Source organism: Canis aureus, chromosome 6, assembly GCF_053574225.1.
Source record: "Canis aureus isolate CA01 chromosome 6, VMU_Caureus_v.1.0, whole genome shotgun sequence".
Taxonomy (NCBI): domain Eukaryota; kingdom Metazoa; phylum Chordata; class Mammalia; order Carnivora; family Canidae; genus Canis; species Canis aureus.
Window position 1 is genome coordinate 49,052,501 of NC_135616.1, and position 14,682 is coordinate 49,067,182.

General features: G+C 43.2%; 1 protein-coding gene across 3 annotated transcripts in view; it reads left to right on the forward strand.

The window, feature by feature from the left end:
• Positions 1 to 13,017, forward strand: part of GREM2 (gremlin 2, DAN family BMP antagonist) — a 112,696-nt gene extending 99,679 nt beyond the window's left edge. For all 3 annotated transcript variants that reach the window (XM_077901497.1, XM_077901495.1, XM_077901496.1), the window contains one exon: positions 10,079 to 13,017. In XM_077901497.1, coding sequence (XP_077757623.1) covers positions 10,080 to 10,586 — 507 coding nt within the window. In that variant the 5' untranslated portion in view covers position 10,079 and the 3' untranslated portion in view covers positions 10,587 to 13,017. The remainder of the gene's footprint in view (positions 1 to 10,078) is intronic.
• Positions 13,018 to 14,682: the final 1,665 nt, after the last annotated feature.

Sequence of the window (14,682 nt, forward strand, 5' to 3'; positions counted from 1 at the left end):
TTCACTAAAACCATCCTTGCTACCCCTTGGAAAGACTTTCTTTAACCCCCATGACTGTACCAAATACCAGTTGGAAGATGACAGATGACAAGAACACTAGGTCAGCGGCAGAAAGAACAAAGAGAGGTGGACAACAGTTTGAAATAGAAGGACAGTAGGACCTGCAAAAATATTACTACTGAATCATAGGCACCAGTCTATTAGGTTGTAAAAAAAAAAAAAAAATTACTCCACTTTAATAGTTAGGTTGACATCTGATTTTGATAACTTGATATATATTAAATCATTATGATTAAAGACTTGCATAAAAGTATAATTGCTACTGAAAAGTTAATCCAGTCTCAAGTTCTTCTTTATAGTTTTTAAAAATAAAAACATTCACATTTATACTGGTGTAGCTAGAACCCATGTAATCATTCACTCTTTCATTCATTCATAAGTATTTAAAACTATTCTGTAGACTGACCACAAGTCACTATGGAAACAAAGATTAAATATCACATCTTCTAAAAGAATAAATAAATAAATATCATGTCTTCCAATAACGTGCAATCCAGTGAGGGAAATGTGCAGCCAATAGCCACACAGTGGCCTGTTCATTGTGATGAGGCAGGTATGATTATGGCAGAAATGAAGAACACGGGAAGCACAGATGCCGTCGCAAAGGAAGTGGAATTTGAATTGAAACTTAAATACCCACCAGTTGTCAGAGAAACAGTATTTCAGGCAAAAGAAATAACTGCAAATGTTTGCAGGTGGAAAATAACCTTGCATGTGGTAGGACACATAGTTTTGTGTGTTTCAAGTGTAATGTGATATTGTGAGGGGATAACATGATGAGACTAGAGGGGAAAAGATCACAGGTTTACCCACTGTGCCAAAGACTGAACTTGTTTGTGATGGGAAATCTGAAAAGGGAAGACTGAAAGGGATAAGATAGACTGCTCTGCATGCTAGGATGTTCACTCGGATAAGAGCCTAGAAGGTGGATGTGAGTGTGAATCTGGAGGCAGGGAGGCCAGTGAGGAGCCTGGTGTAATATTCAGGTGATGAGGACCCAAATATAACAGTGGAGTTTGACAGTGAGGCAAGAAAGGCAATAAGGTCTTTTTAATGGATTTAATATGTGAGAAAATAAGTTTGGATATTCTCCATACCCAAATAAAAGTGATTTAAATATTGAAGGGTTTTTTTAACTGACATCATTGAAGTCCAGAGATAATGCAGTTATAGGGTTGGCTAATTCAATGGCTTACCAATATAATCAAGAATCCAGCAGCTTTCCATTTTGTGCTTTATATTATAAAGGTTTGACTTTCATCCCCTGCTGTACCTTCCTGGTGGCTGCTGTAGCCTCAATCACCAGATCCTTGTACAAACAAACCCAGACCAGAACAATAACTTCTTCTGGCATCTCTTTTTATCAGAGAGTAAAAATCTTTCTCAGGGGGCTATTTCTTACATCTTTTAGTCCCTGACTTGAACCTATCAACTCTGTACTCCATGGTATGTAGACGTGCCCATGAAGAACCTGGACACCAGTACCTAACCAATGTTGTGCTCCTGTTAGCAAGAAGAATGAGGACATTGGCTCTCAGGTAGTAAATCAAATAGGGCCTGCCCTCACTCTCAGCTCTCTGACCTGGGGAGAAAGAATAAACGTTGTGCTCTTCACTGAGATAGTTACTTTCAGAAGAGGAGCTGAGTGAGAAAACAGGATGAGATTTGGAACATATAAAATTTGGGGTGCCTATAGGGAATGTTTGCCAGGCAGTTGGGTATAGAGTCTGAGAGTCAGGAGCAGATAGCAGCCGGTGGCTGAAGTCTTGATGCAAATGAAATTCTAAGTAGGAATGTGGAGAAGGAGAAAACAGGGTTATGGAAAAATCCTTGGGGAACACTAACTCTAAAAGGAAGCCAGAGAAAGAAAAATCAGTAAAAGATATCAAAAGATTAAAGAAAAATAATAAAAATACTTTTGTCATGAATTCCAGAGGAAGTGAAAGGACATACACAGCTTTATCAGGCTTTACCACATGCAATGTCCCATTGCTATGCACTGTCACACAAGTGAAATAAAGTAGCGTGGGGTAGAGTGTGTTGGTGGGGTGCATGGGCAGGATGCTTCTGATTTTACTCACGCATTTTAGACAGGCCCCTCTAATTTTTATGTATACATAGACAGAAAAATCTACACCCTGCTGTCAGAGAACTGGAAGCCTTTTGTTTTAGAAGCTCACCCTGAACACACAAGGCTGTCCTAGGAAGACATGAGAAAAGAGGTTGAGTAGGACAGAATCATTGAAGTATGACTGGCCCCCCGAGCCACAGCCTAAAATCTTCATCTGAAAATAATAATAATAATAATAATGATAATAATTAATAATAATAATAATAAAAGTTCTGCCTAATGGCTGCAAGAACAATATCACTGGCTACAAAATCCTTAATGGATCGCTCATAATTTCTTCCTTCCTTTCAAATAAAACTCGTAACTCTTTTCACTCAGAGAGGACTCGGACTATGACTAGATCTCAGTGCCACCTTCCTCATAACAGCAACATGGAAAGGGGGTGGGAAGTGCCATTAACATCATTTTACAGAGGAGAACCCAGGGAAGCTCAGTAGTGAGTCACACAGTGTCACGAGATGGGCAGCTCCAGTCCCAGAAACCATGTTCTCACTCCCATTCCCAAGTGGCTCTGCTCTTGAGAAAAGCAACCATGTGTGTATAATCTTACAGCATTCAGAGAACTTTCCCATCCATTTTCTTATTTAACTTAATGCTTTGCTGCCATCTTGCCTCGGCGTTACACATCCTAGATTGAGTTTATCCCAACAATTGTTTCAAAGATTAAGAACTCTGATTGCAAATTCCTAAATGATACACTTGCTATCCAGAAGTCAAAGCAAGTAATGATAGTATCATTTCTTCTTTGGTCGAAAACCTTTTTTCAAAACATAATGTAATTTTTCCAGATGAAATTAAACTTCTCCTGGAACAAAATGATAGTCAATGTTCCACTCAGGCAATGTCACTTGGAAAAGTAAATGAATCCATTTGGATTTCAAAGTTCTGAGTCATATGGGATGCCCTGATCATTCTGCTTTGAAATTGCAAGCCACTTCCTATTCTTCTCATGATAGTTCAGAAGATTTATAGTTAGTACTTTTTGTTTTTCCTTTACTAATATTTTAACTAGAAAAGTTAAAATATACTTATAGTATAAGTTATACTTATAACAAGTATGACAATTTACTTATAAGAAGTTGCTATTACTCCCTTTCAGTATTTGAGCTTGGTGATCAACTCCCTTGTAATCAGAAGGATGCAAATTAAAATAACAATGTGATGCCATTTCAAATTTTTCAGATAGGCAAAACATAATAAATCTGGTAACACCAAGTGTTAGCAAGTGTGTGCAGCAGCAGGGACTCACATATTACTCAGGGGAGAGAATACTGGTACAAGTACTTGGAAAGTAACTGCGCAAAACTTAGTCACACTCAAGTTGTACATATCCTGTGACCCAGCATTTCCACTTCTCAGTGTGTCCTTTAGTATAACTCTAACAGATAGGTGTAAATAAACAGAGAACTGTTCAGTACAAAGTGCTGATTAACAGTGACAAAGTAGAAGCAACTTCGCTGTCACTCAGTAAGGTGAATATATAAATTGTGCTTTAGGATTTAGCAGTGGAGATGAACAGACTTCTTCTAAAAACATATCCATGTGTAAAATCTCAAACACCTATTGTTGAATTTAAAAGTTGCTCAAAAAATAAAATAAAATAAAATAAAAGTCGCTTAAAGGTGTAGCATTATACATATGTGAGGGTCAAATGTGTGCACACAAACATGCCCTCATATGCAAAATATGTAAACCAGTAAACATGGAAAAGCATTACAGGAATGACACCAACTTCAGGATGCTGGTTATCTCCGTCAGAGTAGAAGGATAGGAGAACAAAACTTTACCTTTTCCTATATTGCTTTATTTCTTTCCAAATGGAAAGAGATTGCAAAATAAAGATAGGAAATATTAATATTGTTTTCATCTTGGTGGTGGGCGGACAGGGTTTATTATATGTTCTAGCTTGCTCTATGTTTGAAATGTCTCATAGTTAGGAATTTTAAAATTCAAACTCACTTTTCTAGCAAAAGAGCACAAAGGTAAAGGGAAAACAGTGACCAAATTAGAGAGGAAAAATTAGGAACAGGATTTGGCAAAATTTCTCTGTGAAAGACCAGATTAAATATTTTTAACTTAGTGAGCTGTGTCTCTGTCCCCACTAGTCTGTCTTTGTAACACAAAAGCAGCCATAAAGAAAATGTAGCTGAATAGCCATGGCTGCATTCAGTATCACCGTATCTACAGAAACAGACCACAGGTTGGGGTTCGGCCCATGGGCCACAGGGTGCTGCAGGTTCCAGCTGCTGAAAGTAAGTAGCTTCAGCAGACACTTGATTTGGGGCTAAGAGAATGATCCCAGAGCCAAGGAGCGCCTACCTCTAGTTGGAGAGCTCCCCCACAGCCTCCCAAACTAAGAATCCATGTCACAGATGAAGTACCTTTGGCTGTTGAGGTTCTAGTAATAAAACTCACAAAAATAATCTTTGAATTCTCGCAGTGTCGAGGGTTTTATTTGGAGTTTGCTGTTGGATTTAGATTTTTGTTTCCACTTGGGCCGTGAGAGCAAGTTCATCTGAGATGTGCCTGCCCACATTCAGCCTTGGCTGCTTCCCTTCAACCTGCCAAGGATGTCTAGAATTCTTACTTAAGTCACAGAAAATGTTTGAGCCTCATCCCATTCACCATTCATGCACAGCCCTGTACTGCCTTGACCTGACCTCTAAAACTCAACAAGGTCACTCAGGGAGTAAGTTAATCAGCTGAGCTGAATACTTGGCCGTTGGTCACTTACACCTTTTGGCAGGGAGGATTCAGCACTGCCACAGCCTTTCCTAGAAATGAGGAAGCATCAGTGCTCAAGCTCCAATTGTGGAACCCCTTGACATCTAGAATAGGCTGACGGAAGGGGCCAGTTATTCCTTAGCTGCCTAGATACTATCCTGGCCTGTGCCGCCCTCGTTCTGACACCAAGAAAGGCCAGGCCTCAGGGCATTACAGGAAAGTGCTTTTGCTTCCTCTCTCTCTCCACAACCCACTTTGACCAACCCAGACTGCTTAGCATATCAGCATTTACGGGCCTGGCACCCCTTGCAAATTTACAACATTGTCAGCCCACAAGGATGGTTAATAAAACCAAAAAGACTTATTTACAAGTTTCTTCTGAGACAAGACAAACACAAGATGTGAGGATAAAATGAAGGATGTTCGTGCTGTGGTACCAGTGGTTATGGCAACATTTCTGAGACGTTAATTGTATGCAAACCATTTCTCTGAGTAGCAAAGTGATTCAAGGCAAAGCAGGACCCTGAGTGCTAAATTCAGGTCCTGGTGGGGCCACTGACATGTGTGTGCAACTGTGTGTGAAATAGTTAGTGAACTGAAGAAAGGGACATGTGTGTTCTCTCCCCTGAGGAACCCCACACACCCCAGTGCCAGTGGAGGATATACCGTGAGCAAAAACTGGCTCGGTTGCTTTAGTGCCCTTGTGCGAAAAGGATACAGTCACTGCAGCAAAATACCTCTTTTCCTACTTACCTGTCCTGACATTGAAGTTCCAGATCCTTGGCAATCTTCCTGTTGCTACGAGCGAAGGAGTAAAGAAACGAGTTGGAAGGAAGGAAAGAGAAGAGCGGGGGTTGGTCTGTCACTTCACTATCTTCAGCCTCTTTTCCTGGTCTTGAAAATGGGAGGTTTGCTTTCCTTCGTAGGTTCTTGTGAAGCATAACTTCGAAGGGTGATCGCCAGATGTTTTGAAAATGTTTCAAAGCGTTCGAAGAATGCATGTTGTTAATCATCACATCTAATACTGTGACTCTAAGAGTTTTTGCCCTAAATTGATCGGAACATGTTTTAGTTCTGTTCTCCCCGACAACAGCTAGGACCTGTTGAGTGAAAGCATGCATTTTTGGGCCCATCAAAGATGCATGTGAAGCTATTCCTGGAACTAGGGGTTGAAGACCAGGCTGACTCTGTAAATCTTTCCTGGCTGGGACTTAGAAACTTTTGGTTGTATTTACTCAGATTGTTAATAATTTTGGAAATTATTAAAATGGAACCAACATACTTTCTTTTTAAGAGACTACTGAGATCACAAATCATTCTGCAAATATAAAAAGCTGTGTAAGTTGAATGAGTCCAATACTCAATGCTTGCCATGAATCTGCTGGAAGTGTGGCCATTTCCATATGACAGTTCATGTGTGGAACTAAGGAGGCATGAGGAAAGTTCTTTAAAAATTCGGCCTCAAAATTTCAGTAATTGTATTGCTTTAAAAATCATTACAAAAAAAAAAAGAAGAAAGAAAGAAAGAAAGAAAGAAAGAAAGAAAGAAAGAGAAAGAAAGAAAGAAAGAAAGAAAGAAAGAAAGAAAGAAAGAGAAAGAAAGAAAAAAAGAGAAAATCTGTCCGCTTTTCCCCTCTCTGCTCTCAATGTTTTCACTTCCTTTGCCTCTTGTCATTACATTTACCTAACTCTGCACTCCAGGCGGGGTCACTGCCTGAAAGAATCCTGTTGGAGTTTAGCTGTCATTTCCTGGGCCTCTCCGGTTCCCTGTCCAGGAGGAACTGCTGCTCTTTCCTTGTGTTCCCACTACCCCTGGGGCACTGGCCCATGGAATTCACCCAAAGCAGTTCTTTAAAATACGGAACTCAAACTCCACCTCAACTCTACTGATTCAGAATGTTTTGGGGGTGGAGCTAAGGAATCTACATTCTAAAGCATCCCAGTGATTCAGATGTTCTTGGTCCCAGGATCACTGCCGCGAGAACCTATGCCATCACTCCTTTAGAGCTATGACACTGTCATCTCCATGCCTTTCTCTAACTTCTGAATTATAAGTTCATTGACAGCACCAAAATGCCTGGTATTCGAATTTCCTTCAACACATACTTATTGAGTACCTACTATGTACCAGGCACTGTTCCGAGTGCAGGACATGCAATAACGGATAAACAGGTGGTCCTTCTCAGACCTTATGTTCCAGTTGGGGAAGTCAGACAATGCAAAAATCAGTAAGATTATTCAATACTATCTCATAAGATGCTAAGGGCCACGGAGAAAAATAAAGCAGGGACAAAGGAGGCAATGACTGCCAGCTCTGTGGCGAAGTTACCCGTTAAGGCCTAAGGAGGCAAAAACTGAGCAAAGACTTGAAGACTGTGGTAGAAGACCATGTAGATATCTGAGGGAAAGGCAAACATAAGTCCCTAGAGCAGAAAAATGCCACCTACATTCTGGAAACAGAAATATTGTCAGGTTGCTGGAACAGAGTGAGCAAGTAGGAAAGTGTAGTTGAGGAGGCCCATGAGATGAGAATGGGGAGAGCAGATCTTGTCAGGGCTCATCTGACACTGGAAGAACTTTTCTCTTTGTCTCTGAGGATGGTACTGGAATTCACAAGGCTTACCACAGAGTTTGTTTCAGAATAAATACTTAACAAACTCGATAAATGAAGGAATTCTCAGCTATGTGATTTGTAAGTCTCTTGTAGTTTACATTTAGACCAATAAGAATGACATACAGAAATATTTTAGCATAGATATTTTAACATAACTTTTTTAAAGATTTTATTTATTGGGAGCACCTGGGTGGCTCAGTGGTTGAGCATCTGCCTTTGGCTCACGTCCTGATCCCAGGGTTCTAGGATCAAGTACTGCATCAGGCTATCTGGAGGGAGCCTGCTTCTCCCTCTGCCTGTGTCTCTGTCTCTCTCTGTGTGTCTCTCTTGAATAAATAAATAAATGTCTTTAAAAAAATGAAGATTTTTTTATTTGTTTGAGAGAGAGTGAGTGAGAAAAAGAGCATGGGCAAGGGCAGAGGAAGAAGCAGCCTCTCCACTGAGCAGGGAGCCTGATGCGGGGCTCTATCCCAGGAGCCTAGGATCATGACCTGAGCCAAAGGCAGACGCCTCACCTACTGAGCCACCCAGGTGCCCCTTAACACAAATATTTTTAACAACAAGAAAACTATACTCACCTGGAGCCAGGGTGCATGGAGCCAGGATTCAAATATATCACATGCTTCGCATATGATCTTGGTAAGTTGTGAAGCCCCTCCATGCCTCAGCTTCCTAATCCATGAAACAGGAGAAATAATGATACCTATTTCATAGAATTTTGATGTTTACACATGAAAGGAAACTGTAAGAAGGATTGGATTGAACACAAATATTAACTGTTATTATTAGCAAAAATATATGTAAGACACTGATTATAGTTCAGGGGATTAATATATCTAATATTAAATTTTAGTCATTATGTTTATGCCTGTGATAATGTAATTAATATGCATTATAGAACTATATAATGTTTTATACATATGTGTATATATATATATATATTTAATTTCTACATGCCATTTTGGGGGTACACATTAAAGGAATGAGAGTCTTATGCAGTTCTACAGGTGGTAAAATATCTGCAGCTCTACAGAGAGGCAATGAATAAGTGTGAATGTGATGGTGAGGATGACAAGGATAATGAAGGAGCTACAGTTGTCCGGACATAAGGATCATCCCTACTGAGGGGTATTGTTGTCCCTTAAGGGTATTAACAGAAATATAACAATGGAAATGGAAACTGTGAATTAAACTTCAAAGAAGTCCATCTTTCAGTCAGACTTGCCTTGCTTCCTACATGACATGGTTCAAAGTCAGTTTCTCCCTCACTTCCACCCCTGCACCCTTGTGTCACAAGCCCTACTACACAGACAGAAGAAATAATCTATTCATGTGGGTTACCACTGCATTGTCTAAGGTGGTTTAAAGACAGCCTTGGAAATTTCTTAATTCACAACTGGGAAGTGGTTTCCACTACAAGAATCTAATTCGTGACTAGCCTGAATTAACTTAACTATCTTTGTGCAGATGTTAGATGCAATTTTTCATTCCTAACAATTAACAGAGGTGTACACATTAGTTTTCCTGGTCTGTGTCCACTCCTCAGTTCAGTACTGATTTTTTTTTTTTTTTAAGATTTCATTTATTTATTCATGAGAGATGGAGAGAGGCAGAGACAGGCAGAAGGAGAAGCAGGCTCCAAGCAGGGAGCCGGATGTGGGACTCGATCCCAGGACCCCAGGATCAGGACCTGAGCCAAAGGCAGACACTCAACCGCTGAGCCACCCAGGGGTCCCTCAGTACTCATTTTGAAGAAACATGTGACCATGTTCGCTTTTCCTTTGCCTTTTGCCAACATTCCCGATCAGATCCACATCGAGTGGTACTTTTGGTGGCCCCGGAAGGCAGATGCCTGGCTCCTGGACATTTCTTAGTGGTGGTGCAACCTGGGGCAAATCACTAATGCCTGTGTGCCTCCGTTTCCTTCACCGTAAAGTAGGTATAATAACCTCCAACTTAAAGCTGTTTTGAGGATGAAATAAGGTATACATGTAACGAGTATAGGACAGCCCTGCACCTATGAAATGAAAATGCAGTGAAATTTATTAACTATTCTTGGCACTTCAGCAAACGGTCTTGGGCTATTTTTTTCTGGCAACCTTTGCTCCATAATTCTTCTTTTTTTATTTTTATTTTTTAAACGATTCTATTTATTTATTCATGATAGACACAGAGAGAGAGGCAGAGACACAGGCAGAGGGAGAAGCAGGCTCCAATGCAGGGAGCCCGACGGGGGACTCGATCCCGGGTCTCCGGGATCAGGCCCTGCGCCGAAGGCGGGCGCCAAGCCACTGAGCCACCCGGGGATCCCGAACCGTAATTCTTCTTTAGTTGTTGAACATGCGTTCGTGTTCTAACCGTATTCATATTTACCCCCCTCCGGCCCCGCCTGGCCCCGGGACGTCGTGGGAGCCGCCGCCTGGGGCTCTCCTGCAGCCTGGCCCACCTGCCCGCAGCTCCTCCGGAGGACCCCGGGGGCGCCTGCCACGCGCCTGCGCCTGCCCCTGCCCCTGCCCCAGCCACCCCTTCTGACTCTTCTGTCGTTGCAGGATGTTCTGGAAGCTCTCCCTGTCCCTGTGCCTCGTGGCCGTGCTGGTGAAGGTGGCGGAGGCCCGGAAGAACCGGCCGGCGGGCGCCATCCCGTCGCCCTACAAGGACGGCAGCAGCAACCACTCGGAGAGATGGCAGCACCAGATCAAGGAGGTGCTGGCCTCCAGCCAGGAGGCCCTGGTGGTCACCGAGCGCAAGTACCTCAAGAGTGACTGGTGCAAGACGCAGCCGCTGCGGCAGACGGTGAGCGAGGAGGGCTGCCGCAGCCGCACCATCCTCAACCGCTTCTGCTACGGCCAGTGCAACTCCTTCTACATCCCGCGCCACGTCCGCAAGGAGGAGGAGTCCTTCCAGTCGTGCGCCTTCTGCAAGCCCCAGCGCGTGACCTCCGTCCTCGTGGAGCTCGAATGCCCCGGCCTGGACCCTCCCTTCCGACTCAAAAAGATCCAGAAGGTGAAGCAGTGTCGGTGCATGTCCGTGAACCTGAGCGACTCGGACAAGCAGTGAGCACCTGCGGCGGGACTCGGCGCCCCGCGCGCCCGGCCCTGGGGCGCCGCCGCCGTGGTCCCCGTCCTCCGAGCCCTCGCACGCGCCGCCCGCCGGCCCCCTCCGCGGCCAGCGCGTCTCCGGGGGCCCACGGCCGCCCCGGGCACACGCGCGCCGCCCATGGAGCTGCGCCCAAGCGTCCCCGGCCGACCGCGGGCCCTCCTGTGCGCCCCGGACCCGAGGGACGCGGCTGGAGACCCCCCAGCCCGCAGCCAGCCGTCGGCGAGGACCTTCCCGGGGCCGCCCTGCCAAGCCGGCACTGATGTTTCCACCGTGTGGAAAAGCGAGTCTTTCCCCGGCCTCACCCCACACTCCAGCGCCCCTCTGCCGAGAAGTGAAGGGCGCGGCCCTCGCTGCTCTTCCGCTGGGCCCGGGCCCTGCGGCTGGGAGGTGCCCTGGTGGAAGGGGGGCGGCCCTCGCGCCGCTGCGGGGCGCCCCGGACAACGTCCGCGCACAGGGAGGTTCTCTTAACAAACCCGACACCCGAGAAGACGACTTGAGCCGCTGGGATCATGAAATGGGCTTCCTTGGGGACCTTGCTCACAGCAGGCCACACTTCCCCACCCCCAGCCACCACCGCCTCTTCTTCCGCACTCCCCCGCACCCCCACCCCCACCCCCACCCCCACCCCCATCCGTGGACTCTGATGAACTCTGGTGTGCATGCTATTATCGCTGCGATTAGAATATTATTACACACAAAGGTCTCCATATTAACGCTGGTTTTGTAATTGACCTGTATTGTAAAGAGCTGTTAAAAAGCACTATAGACCTATCCATGTATTGTTTCACGAGTTTGGACTCTGGCTTTGCAGCACCCTTCTGAGTAAGGCTCACAAGGGGTCTCACTCAGAAATAATGCCTGGTCAGCAGTTCATTGTCATGCACCTATTCTTAGATTGGGCAGGGAGACGGCAGGTGATTTTACATTGCGATTTTACAATGACTATTTCACTGAAGGTACTAAAGCATTGCAGCACAATGTAGGAAGTGGGTTGGGATGGATGGGTGTAGGGAGGGGACTCACTGGGAGGTCGTTACCAGGGAACTGAAAAGCCCTATGATATTTAATATGCAAATGTGGTGTGAGAAGGGATACGGTTTGACTGCCATGACACTAAACAAAAAAACAAAAAAAAAACATTTCCTGGTAAAAGAAAGAAATATTTAAATATATGAGGAGTCAGGTCACTTTGTGGTGTAGGAGGAAGTAAAAGATAAAATACATAGAATATAAATCTAGTTAAGCTGTCCTACAGCAGCTTCCTTTTCAAAGAATGGACTTTAAAAAAAAAAAAAAAGGATCACACATCAACTTACCCTTCATTTTTATAATGAGCTCATTGAGTTTTTCATGTTGTGGTCTCTTGGTATCAGAAAGCTGACATAATTTATTTTCTTGCAAAATTATACTTACTTTGAGTCCCTTTGGTAAATTGCCCACAGAGGCTTCCCTGTGAATATATTATGTTTATGGAATCTGATAAATGTGAATGAGATGCCATTGGTGGGAATCAGAGCATTTTGAAAACCTTTCATTCGTAATTCCTGAGCACTGGGTGTTAAGCGCTGCTGCCAAGGGCACTCAGAAAGCCCATTTCCAGGTGTGTGAGACCCTCTATAAGCTGCTTGGGGAACTGAGGCTTCCTGACAGTAGACAGTGATGGGGGGGGGGCGGTCAGGAGAGCAAAGGGTGGCATGTCCCTGAATCCATTTCCTGCCTCCCCACTGCAGGCTTCATTTCTGTCTCTTCTGTAACTCCGTGAGACTTGAGCAGAATGTGCTGTTGTAAAAGGGGGTATGGGTTTTGGAAATGGGTATATATAGCCCTAAATCAGGAGGCAGAACTCAACAGAAATCCCTGAAGCCTGGAATCTTGGAATGGAGAGAAAGAGTGGAGACTGTGTCCAAGTTCAGAATTAATTTTTGCCTTTATCGGGAAGCCTCGAGTCAGACTCCGTGCAGAACACACAGCAGAAAAGCAGTGAAGGAAGGAGGTCCACAGGACTGTACGGGAGGCCAATGGACTCAAAGTAGGGTAGGAGTGAATGGGAGTCTCTGGCTGACTGCAAAGCCAACCCTGTCATTTTATTAACACAGAACCCAAGCAGACAGAGGAAGGATTAAGCTATGAACCACAGAATACAAACATGAGCACACTCTCTTTGAACCCAATTATGGGTGTAGCAATGGAAGCAATATGATATGCTGCAGTGTGAAGCTCCTTCTGGGGGTTCTTATATGTACAAAGTTTACCTTATAATGGCTCAAATTGTATTTAATTGTTTTTTGTCTGTTTATAAATGAAGAAAAGCTATAAGTATAATGTAATTATTTTATAGGTGTACTATTAAATTATAGAACAAATAAAGATACTCTAGGATTATATGTGATCCTGGTGTGATGTGCCATAAAAATTGAATTAAGAATTTGTTTCAGTGGGCCATGAGGGAGCATTGTGTGTTCAAAGTGCTTCTGTCCAGTCATGGTGAGTTCAGTCCTTAGCCCACATCATGCAACCTCCTTTGGGGCCTGGCATCTTCAAAGAGAATCAGAATCAGGCATTCAAGGACCAGAGGTGATGGGGATAGCTCTCAATCCTGGTCTTGGGGAGTTTCCAAGCCTCTCACAGATTGCTCAGCAGCTGAGGACAGAATTCTTAAGCTCTTTTCATTGTACCCTTTGAATAAGAAATACTGAATGAGGAAGTGTTGAGAAACTGCTGCAAATAGAACTTCATCTTTTCCTTGTACTGGCCAGGGCTCTTCAACAAGCCAGAACTTGTCTTGAGTGTCGTCCGTTTTCACATTCACTTTTCACGTTTCAACATTTCTTAATTTAACTACTCTTAGTTTCACAGTGTCTCTATTTTTCAACTAATTGACTTATATCCCATTCAAGTAATTCAATTACTAATAAAAAATAAGCACTATAATAAAATTGCATATGGTTGATTTACTCTATGGACTTCAAAGTAATTAAATTTAACTTAATAATAAATAATTTATCTTAATTTATTAAATGGGACAGAATATTCCACTTAAATGAGGCTAAGATATTTCAATTCACTTGTTTCTGAAGCTGGCTAATAGATTTTTAAGTTATAAAGTCAATGAAAATGAATTTTTGCTATTAAGTGAATAACTTAGAATGTATTTCCATAAAACTCATTTGATAATTGTCCTATCACCACTGATGATTAGCTCTACATAAGAGATAACCAATAAGACCAAATCATAAGTAATACAGTTAAATGCATTGATCTTTAGGTTATCATTTGGATCCTTCTTAACCTCCACCCACCTTTGCCACTCTCTTCACCCAATTCCACTGCCACTACTTCTCAAATCCAGCAGGCCATTTACCAAAAGGGAAAAATGGGAAACCAAGTAGTTTTTGTTGTGGTGGTGATGGTTGTATCCATTGGCATTTCTGGGCTCTACTCAGTCTGGGATACATGATGGGAAGGTGGGGTGGGTGTGGGCAGTCAAGAAAATCATTGTATTGTCATTCCTTAGATCCTGAGGTTCCTACCTGATTTGCCTTTTTCCCCCAACTTTTTTTTTTAAAGATTTTATTTGTTTATTCATGAAAGACACACACACACAGAGACAGAACATAGGCGGAGGGAGAAGCAGGCTCCTCACAGGGAGCCGGATGTGGGACTTGAACCCCAGACGCTGGCATCATGCCCTGAGTCAAAGGCAAACACTCAATTGCTGAGCCACCCAGGCGCCCCTCCCCCAAGTTTTAGAGCCTTATTATGTTGAGATTATATATACATATCTATATATACATATATAGATATATATATATATAAAAATATTCCAGGTCTTTAGTAGAGGAATAGGCAAAATGTGTCTACTCCATTTCGTCTGGAATCGGACGTCTTATGAATCTCTGTAAGATTTACTACCTATTCTCTAAATTTTATAGTATATAACCCTTAGAGTTTGGTGTATATATTATGTATAAGCCAAGACTTCCAACATACTTGCTCCATATTCCTCATCTGGTCTGATTACATGATGCCAATCATATGGTCAATCAATGTGACA